We start from the raw sequence: 10,493 nt of genomic DNA, 5'->3' as shown, positions 1-10,493 counted from the left end.
GTTCACTCCTAGACCTGCAGTGTAGACAAGACAAGGCGTGGACTGCCTATCCAACAAGGATGTATGCCAGAAGCGCATGGATCATGTATGGAGTGTATGGGGTTCTTGAAAGCTTTGACGAGTGTCAACATTTGGATGTATGATTTTGTACGCGGCAAGTGATTTGGAACAGAAACCGGACGATCTAAATGAGTCAACAGTTGGATGTACCTGAGAGGGACCCTCTGGATAAGACCATGACAGCGCTTTGGATCAGAGAGAACCATCTGTAAAATGACTCGGAACTCCAGAGCGCGCGCGATGACTTCTCCACATTTGCTGTAAGCAGGGCGAGGAAACATATTTACAGCTGCACAATGGATTTACAAAACTCTAACGGGTCATCTGGGGAGGACAAGCAGAAGCCCAGTCTGATTGACCTGGGGACGTTTTTCGTGGACGCTGACATCATTTTTGGATTTACTAGTCATCTGTTAAAGCGAAAAGCCAAGGTAAGCATATCGCAGCTTTTGAGAGTACAAAAGACTCCACAAGTTGACTAATTTAGAGCTCGTTAGAATCTGTGTGGGATGTTTTGCTTAAACACACTTATTGTCCTATTAAAAGCTATCAAATTTTGAGGTTCACAAATATGAATAGGAAGTTATCATTGGTTATATGATTTGTGGGGATATACACTTCAGCACCACGAACAGCTCTCAGCGTCCACATCACTTGCGCTTTTAGCAACTTCCTTTAAAGCATCCGAAATACATTAAAGTGCTATCGCAACTTAAACCATTCATTTTGCATATCATTTTTTCATCATATTGTGAACTTTGTGCTTAATTAAAAGTTTTTCAGCGGTTAAGATTTCAGCAATTCAATTCAGTTATATGCCTATATATGCTAGCCTACTAGGCTTCCTAAAACCTGAAAATAAAAAAGACTTCGAGTAAAAAACAGCATCAGTCTGAGGTGTTAACCACTATAAAGGTGCACAAACTGACATTAATGCTCAAATAAAGGTTTTGAAGCACTCTTGTCAGAGAGTTTAATTTATATTGGCTAAAATGTTATAGAGTCTAGACGGTCACAAAAAAGCCGAATTTCTGTCAGTATATGTTTAGCTGTTTTGTTCGCCCACGTTAAACGGTCCGTTATTGATGGTTTATTGGACTGCTGGCGCTCTCACCGACAAAGGATTGAATGTGGGTTATTTGAGGCGAATTGTTTGATTGACATTGTTTGGGATGCAATTTAAAATCACGTGATCCCAGCACATCATCAACATAAAATAATTAGCAACGGGTAATTAAATATTCAAACATTCCCACAATTTCTTGCAAACCAAGAGGTTTGGAAGATGCAGTTAAAGACAATACCAGAGGGTGGCGCCAGAGTAATATGCAAACGACATCAGCACACCCGTAATCTCACAGTCGACACAAGTGAACTGCAACATAAAAGATGACGTAATTTATGTTAGCAGCAATCATTTATTTATTTATTTTATTTCAGACATACATTTTTTTTCATACAATTTATTATTATTATTATTTTTTCCTTTTTGATTAATTGTCTTGTTGAGCACCCAATTTGAGCAACATTTTGCTTTGGATCTAATTTTACAGACATACAAATGGTAAAATAGTAAAATGAGTTTATAGGCTGTTCCTTACAATAATGCTTTTATTATTATGAATTGTTGTACATCAGACAGACACAATTTGATCATTTGATTAGGTTCAGCACATTCCTTATCACAAAACACACAATTAATTAAACGGCGAATTCCCTACAACTTTATTTTCACTTTTTGTTTGTGCACAAGCAGCCTATAAACTATCTGAAACAGCATATGCTCAGTGTTTGAATAGCTACTGAATAGCAGCTCCACCCCTCTAACCGAGTGACCGAGCCGCGCAGCGCGCACACGCATTGACAGCAGTCAAACTTCACCCCCGCGTACGCGCATCGTCATGGAACTACAGCAAAGCAAAACTTTAGGGGGAATCTTGTTATGCCTTTTGCTTTGCGCTCCCAATGACTATTCATGAACTGTGTTCCTAATCAATGTGTGTAGACAAATAGAGGAGCAATAAAGTACACTAGATATCCGCAGTGCTTTGATCTTTTACACCGAGATGATGGATTTAACTCAAGGGAATGCGCGAGGAGAGTTCCAGATCAGCCGGTCAACTGTAAGTCCTCTTATAAACAACAACTGATGCTGAGAAGTTACAGTAATCGAATTGAATGCCAACGTTTGTTGTTTGTTCATTGTGGTTGAATAACTTGCAACACGTTAGAAAGTTTAATCACATGTTGTGTATATAACACGAGTTAAGAACTACCTAATATGTAGTGAAGTTAAGTGTACATACACTGCCATACCTTTTTAAGTGCAATCAACTTGGATATTTAAGTAATTTCAACTTAAATTACATTAAACTGACTTAAAAAAAATAGTTGAATCTATGTATAACATAATAAAAGTTAAAAATTGCTTAACTTATTTTGATGAGTTAAAGCAATGTAAAAACACATGTTGTCATGACTTATTAGTCATATAATTTTCATAGTGTGGAATGGGTATTAATATAATAAACAATTTGTAATATGCAACTAACTGTAATGTTAAAGCTCTAAATGTTAGCAAATTTTGACAGGTGTTTGAAAAGTATATGTGCTCTTTCTGCATTGTGATTTTGTTGTCTTTCAAAAAGGTGGAAGGCTGTTCGAGCGGAGAGTCTTCTCTCTCACTTGAGCTGAGCACGAGGAGGAGGCTGTCAGCGGAGGAGGAAATGTGTGCCGGCAGACCAGCACCTGAAGGCGCAGGAGCCGTGAGCGTCTCAGAATCAGACAGGGACGAGACTAGGCCAGATCTGTGCAAGCAGTGTCAGATGACCGTAGCTGAACTGAGGAGACAAGCCCTCGCTCTGTCCGACCCCGCTTCCTTAAAGGTCAGTGAGCGAAAAGCATTATTAGGATGACACTGCAAAGTACATCCAAGACAGTGGAAGTCTTGCTGCATTTTTCTTTTTTACTAATAAAGTTATCTTTCGAGGATCTGTTTTGACTCATGCAGAAATGGATGACTAAGAAGCTTTTGTTAGTCTCAAGAAGCACTTGACTTTCACCTGAGCTTCAAAGCTATGGAAGTTGTTCTCTTTGTTACATTCTGTCACTCTGCTCTTTTCACAGCATTGTGAAAGCCTCACATAAATCAGATGCAGTGCAGTGAATGCCTCTTAAAGGCCATTTTTGTGTAAAATCTGAAAAGTTGACACAAATAAGCCCTGTCTTTCTAGTTTTATGACCCTCTTATCAGAAAACTGATATCCTATTCAGGCTCCTATTCACAAAGTTCACCCAGTCATCAGAAGGTTAATCTTTTTTTTACTATACCTTCACAGAGAGCAAATATTTCAGCAACCTCTTTTTCAAACTATAGGCTTTGTTGTACTTTAGAATGCTTTCAAGTCATTATTATAATTTGTTTGAAATGCATACAGGCTTGGATAAAAGTGTGATCATGGCTTCACCGCACAACTTCCTTAAATGCTGTTTGAAATGTATCATTGCTGGATGTTGGTTTATGGTCAAACTGGTGATGAAGCCTCATCAAGCCTTGAGTGGGATGGTTGGAGTGAGATGTGAGAAGCTCAGCTGTGTGGCGTGATGCGCCCCTGTGATTGCCAATGCAGTAAGTGGATGGCCATGATATACAGAGAGCAATCTGGATGCAAAAATGAACTATTAAGGTTGACTAAATTGACTGAAACAAAACAAATTATTATAATTGTGAGGTTATATTTCTAGTGTAAATTTATGGTGCTGTTTAATCAATATCACATGAGCAAGAGTGCTTTTGTGATGAATGATTCAACTCAACTCATGAAAAGAGTCACTTGTTTAGTTCCTAAATGATTTAGTGCTTTTGAATGAATTTATTTGAGTGAATGATTCAATGACTCACTTATTAAGTTTCATTCCTGAATGTTTTTTTTTTATTTACGAAAGGATTGAACTAATTAGTTGAATGAATGAATCAATTATGAAACAAGTTTTGTTCCTGAACGAATCCGTGTTTTGGGTGGATGATTTAAAGACAACCTCATAAAGAGAGTCATTTGTTTCATATATGTTTCATATATGAATAAATCAGTGTTTTTGAACAAATCGTTTGAGTGAATGATTCAAAGACTCTCTCATAAATACAGTCACCTGTTTAATTTTTTAATGAATCATGGTTTTTGAACAAACCATTTGAGTGAATGATTCAAATGACCTTTTTATAAATGGGTTTTGTCTACCTCATAAAGAAAGTTACTTGTTTCATTCCTGAATAAATTAGTGTTATTGAACAAATAATTTGAGTGAATTATTCAATGACTCACTCATAAACACAATTACTAGTTTTATTTCTGTATTAATCAGGAACAGTTGATCTATTTGGCTGACTGAATGGTTCATTGACTCATAAAACAAGATGTTTGTTTAATTTGTGAATTAATCTGATTTTTTTTTTTTTAAACAAATCATTTGGGTGAATGATTCAATAATTAAGAGTCATTGTATCATTCCTGAATGAATCACTGTTTTTAAACAAATTGTTTGACTGAATGATTTATGACCCACTCATGAAGAGTAATCTGTTTTGTTGATTATAAGTTTTGATGACTCACTGAATAAATCAGTGTTTTATTAACAAATTGTTTGAGTGATTTAATGAGTGACCACCTCATTAAGAGAGTCCATTAATTGGTTGTGTGAATGATTCAAATGATTCAATTATAAAGATAGCCACCTGTTTTGCTTCTGAATGCATCAGCATTTTTGAACGATTTTGAATGAAGGAATCGATGACTTACTCATAAAGAGAGTCACTTTCAGAAAGAGTCACTTTAAAATCTCCACCGTTAACGCACTCTTTGAATGCTGCTCGACCAATCAGGTTTGAGGCCTGGAACTAACTGTTCTTTATTTTATAAAACCAATGCTTTTTTAATTGGAGAGTAATGGAACATAATCAATCAAATGGAGGACAGAATTCCATACCAGTAATGTATAACAAAAGCTGAAAGGAAAAATCCCTGGTACTTTGAAGTAATCCACAATATCCACCCTTGCGTTACACTTTTCTGAATGCTGGTAAACCGAAGCCATTCGCCATTGTTTGTTTGGGGTGTTTACAGTCTATCTGCTCATTCCTAAAGCCAAAAAATGCTCTTTTTTTCTCACAACCTTCCGTTTCTAGAGTTTTCAACAGCTTTCCTTACTTTCACACACTGTTTTCATGCAGAATATGTGAGTGCCAGTTTCTGAGAGTCTGTCGATAGGGGAGGGGCTATTGGAAGTGGCCCATTGTTTTGGGAAACAATGCTTATCTCCCCCTTTGTCCATCGACATTGGGGGGAGAAAACAGTCGAGCGGACTCGCTGTGGAGTCTGTGGAGGAAGTGGAGACCAAGTTGACCTTCATCATGCATTCAAAGTGTTCCTGTATACTCCTCACCAAATTCCCACCACAGTTAAATATAGGCTGTCGACTTTTTATTGTTGTCTGACTTGCTGCTTGGGTTAGCCTCAGGTTTTCCCCCTCCCTTCGCTTTCTTTTGTGGTTGTGTTTCAAGAGAGATCTCATGCTTAGGTAGGATTACAAGCCCTCCGGTTTGCTTTGAACCCCCCCCCTCAAGTTCTCTTCTCTCCAGGTTACCTCAGGGGATAAAGATAGGGCTTTTGTGTGGGTGTGCATCAGTGTTGGTGGATGCGTATGACCTCGTCCCACCCTAAGATGTGTTATTTGGTTAGTACTCACTCATTCTCATCAGCAGTGGTTGTCTGAAACCATCCCAAGTTTGGCTGTCCGTTTCACTCCTGCTGTTTGCCCTGTGTGGTCGTCTCCAGGTGTGGGGGATAAAGCGATGGGGTCAAGCCGGAGAGGTCTCTATCGGCCCCTCAGCTGATGGCTTAATGAGACTGTGGAAGTATTGGTCATGGGAGTCCTGCTTTCCCTGCAGTTGGGAAAAGAAAGGATGCTTTGTCCAGCTGGAGATGTGTGGTGGTTACCTGACCTGAACTTAGAGACTCAAGTGATATGGTTCTAGCTGAGAAGCTACAGAGGGTTACTGTTTATCAGCTCCTGCCAAAGTGTGGGTGGCCTGTGGGCTTAAATCCTGGGTTTAAATTGGTTGAGGTTTCATTATTCTTGATTTTCAATTGCGATTCACACCTGCTCCTCCCTCATATGTTCATTATGAAAATTGCTCTCAGTTTGCTGGTAAAGTCTGGGAACTGCAGCACTCAGTTTCAGATATCAGGCTGCCCCAATGACCCAGCTGCACTTCACTGGTTCATACTAGAGCTCATTTATTCCCAGCCAGCTTGTGTTGGCTAGGAGTACTAGCCTCTTAGTCAGTTATTTTTGTGTAATTGCTGACATCTTACACTCACCCTCTCTTTTGCTACACATTTATAATATCTCATCTATATCTACTATGTACACAGTGTGATGGTTTAATAAAACGTAATACCATTTAATACCAATTAGATTAAAATAAATGCACAACAGTAGTGGTCTGCAAATGATGCAACTTAATGGCACTAAATTCTCAGATTTTGGCAAATTTAATGATAATTTTATCCTCAGAGGGGCAAAATGTAGCAGCCCGGTACTTTGTAGATATGACTTTATTTCCAATGGGTGTACTATGAAAGGCTAAGGCTAATACGCAAACTTTAGGTAAATATGTGAAATGTGTACATTAATAATTGAAAACAATTTTGACACATATGTAACGTCAGGGACTGAATGTATTGTATTGGCAATGTATTGGCAAGTCCACCAAAGCAAACTATTCAGAAGTGAAATCCTCACTGAAAAAAATTTAAAGATTGTAAAATCTTAAAATTTGCTCCTGAAAAAGTTCCTTCCAGGAAATGCATGGTCAGCACTGCAGCCCGGCGTGTGACAGGCCGTTTCTTTACAGTCTTCTGCCAAGCACACGCTCACAGGTGGCAATTAGTCTTCCTTCACGCCCCACAGCTTTTAATGGCTTCACTCTTTTTCACCAGGTTTGCTTTCAGTCCTCGCCATCCTTTGTTTTATTATTTATTACCAGTGATTCATTCGCCTGATATCAGTGAGGAATGGTCTCTTCTCTTCAAACAATAAAGAAGCTCTTTCCCTCAGTAGTTCATTCACTTCAATGTCAGGGCACTTAACACCTGAACAATGCCTGAGGATGGAATGCCTGGAAGCTTAACACGGGACAATGGACAAAGACTTCATTGCCTACAATGATTGGCACTTAACAAGTCACAAAGCTCTAGCACATTACCCAAGACTCGCAATTTAAAAAAATGGCCGGCGTTAACCCTAAATCATATTATCTTTAACTTACCATAATTAATCTGAGACGTCTAACGTCAAACTCTTTCACTCCACTGGCCATCCGCATCGATTACAGGATCATTCAACAAAATTTAAGGGCATTCGCACCTGGGTTACAACAATCTAGCGGTATGGAATGTAGTGTTCCCAATCCCATTATTGTGATGATGGACTACAAGGTATCACGTTTAATAAGATGAATATGCGCTTCGGGGCGGCCGTTATTTCATCTCCATTGTCCAAAGAAAGGCACTGAAATGGCTGTCATCAATTATAATGACCACTACAGTTCTAAGGGTCTATAAGCTCTCTGTTGTGACATGTAAGAAGTTTAAAGTCCGTTCACAGGGCAGGTCGAAAACACCTGCATCCCTCCATCCTTCAAATGCTGTGTGAAACCTTAGATGATGGTTGTAATGAGAATACTTAGCTCTCATTTGCTGTCAGTCATCTCCTTGAACTCTCTTGTGACCAGACCTCCAAACCCCCCCCTGGGAGGATCATCTAAAACAAAGCTAGATGGATTTGCAGTTTACCGTTTTCATTTTGAACACTTAACCCCTGCAGCTGTGTGTCTATATGTGCATATGAGAGACACTGGGGCTTTAACTGCCGCATGAAAGGTCAGTGTGGTTGGCTGCTATGGGATAAGAATCATAACAAAGTATGAAAATGGGTGGACCGTGCCTGATTAGACTACATTGTTTTGGACAATAAAGATGGAGATCTTTTAAAGGGCATTGGCTAATTGTCTCATTCAATTTGTTGTTGCGTAAGCCACTTAGATGTTATATTGTATGCCAGGGCTCAGCAGAAGTATTATGAAAAATCTCTGAGGTATAGACAGGCTTGAAAAGACGTGACATTTTAAAACGATTCCAGTTTAAGAAGCACTCTACGTATACACTCTTCAAAATAATGGTTCCAAAAGAGTGTTTTCACAGCAATGGCCTTAAAGAACCATTTTGTGTTCCTCAAAGAACCTTTCAGTGATTTTTTTTTCTTAGTGTGAAGAACGTTTTAATAATCTGAAGAACCTTTTTCCACTCACTCTTAAAAATGAAGGTTCTTTATTGGCTTTGATGGTTCCATGAAGAAACTTTAACATTCATGGAACTTTTCCATTGCACAAAAGGTTCTTTATAGTGTTCTTTGTGGAATCCAAAATGGTTCTTATATGGCATTACTGTGAAAACTCCCTTTTGGAACCATTTTTAGAGTGTATACATTTTTCAGGTTCCATGGATGTAAAATGTTCTTCATGGAACCATAGGCCCTGTTTACACCTGATATTAAGATGCATTTTGGTCAATTGGATCACAAGTAGACGAGGGATACACATTCCCATCTCTTTTGTCCACTTTCAACCACTTCTGTCCTGATTTCTTCAAGGGGAGGATCTATGGCCGGGTAAATGTATGGGCTTCTTTCAGATCTTTCAATCTAATGGACAAAATAAACTCACGAAATTTACATATGAACGCGACCGGAGACGGAAAAACACAGAGATCATCAGCTTTCATTTCTACTCTGACAGCCGCAAGATCACGCTGAATGCTGTGAGTGTGTGTTAGAAATCAGGAATGGTGAGAGAACATTGTGCTTGGTAACTTTTTCGTCTTCAATTCAAACTTGGGTCTTCAACTAACAAAGTTTAAATCCCGTCTGGCTAGCGCGCTTCCCATATGTTTACGCGTTAGTTCGGTAGGCAGAGAGTAGGCATCTTTTGTGGCTGTTCGAACACATTCGATCACATGAGCGTTTACACTACGAAAGCAATCTGGTTGAATGCGTTTTCGACTACCTCTGGAAGTGGTCGAAAGTGGACAAGCTCAAAACGTTTTAGACCCCGCTTACACCTGTATTTAGCGTCGTCCACTTGTGATCCGATCGACCAAAACACCTCTTAATACCAGGAGTAAACAGACTCATAGATGCCAAGAACGATTGACTATCCTCTTTTTATAGAGTAAAATGCGTCAATAAGCCTGACGTTGTCATGAGCTCATCTGAATTTTCAGGTTACTTAATAGAGTGAAATCTGTCAAGAAGCCTTTTGCTTTCATGAGTTAAAATGTGTGGATGCCCAACGGCATTGTTGGAATGTTTATTCCAAGGACATCAATTATTTCCTCACACCCCTACCAGAGAAAAGCTCTCGGTTCTCACGAGAAGCGAGGCTGGTTGAAGTGGAGTTGAAGGTCTACTGGAAGTCCTGGTTCGACTTGCTCGTCCCATTCTTCACTCCTAACCCTGCAGGGAAGTATTGCCTTGCACATGCCAGAGCAGTCACTATAAATCACTCAATTTTATTGACTTTATTAGTTTCTCATTCAATTCTCCTCCTGTGCACTTTTCTCATACTTTCATATGCTCTGAGCTTACAAGAAATTCAAAGGCGTTTATCAGAACATAATAACAGGAGACTTGTGACGAACATGGGGGTGGATGGCATCCAGCAAACATTCTTACGTCAACCCACACCTGATTCCTTGAATTGTCTTTTCGTTACGTGTCTCTGATGTTATTTGAAAGAAAAGCATTTTATGATTAATGGGTTAATGACATAAGAAAATAACTTTTTTTTTTTTTAATTCCTGAAATTTTTAAACTATTTTAAAGCACACGTCAAGTTCTTAGAAAAGTTGACATTTTTAATGTATTTATTTCACATGTATTTATTTTAAATTTAAACATTATTTTGTGTGTATATACATACATATATATATATATATATATATATATATATATATATATATATATATATATATATAAACTCATATATATATTTTTTTTTTAGTCAGAAATTAAAAACATGTTCATCATAGAAGAGTTGTATCCAAGTTATTGTTATTGCAAATACGTTTTTTCCTAAAAAAATATCCCAAAAATATCATATAATTCAGAAAATATACCCTAATCCCTATACCAAGACAGCATGACTTTTTAAGCTGGTCAGCTAATGTGAAACTGTCAATACTGGTAGCATTTTGATACCAAATAGTGAGTTTGAATAATATTTAACAGCATGTGTCCGTAGCCCTCATCTGAACCTTGACGTTTTATGCATGCCACTCTCGTCTTCCTCTTAACCTTTCAACCCGATGTCGACCATA

At 38.4% G+C, this 10,493-nt stretch overlaps 1 protein-coding gene across 1 annotated transcript in view; it reads left to right on the top strand.

Moving 5' to 3' along the window:
* Positions 1-2,090: 2,090 nt before the first annotated feature.
* kif26ab (kinesin family member 26Ab) overlaps positions 2,091-10,493 on the top strand; it is a 98,062-nt gene continuing 89,659 nt past the window's right edge. The window contains exons 1-2 of the mRNA XM_084096416.1: positions 2,091-2,183; positions 2,709-2,945. Of these exons, the coding sequence (XP_083952542.1) occupies positions 2,127-2,183; positions 2,709-2,945 (294 nt within the window). The 5' untranslated portion in view covers positions 2,091-2,126. The remainder of the gene's footprint in view (positions 2,184-2,708; positions 2,946-10,493) is intronic.

This window comes from Abramis brama, assembly GCF_963993115.1.
Source record: "Abramis brama genome assembly, chromosome: 21".
Taxonomy (NCBI): domain Eukaryota; kingdom Metazoa; phylum Chordata; class Actinopteri; order Cypriniformes; family Leuciscidae; genus Abramis; species Abramis brama.
The sequence above is the reverse complement of the archived record's forward strand: the minus strand, read 5'-3'. Positions and strand labels throughout refer to the sequence as shown.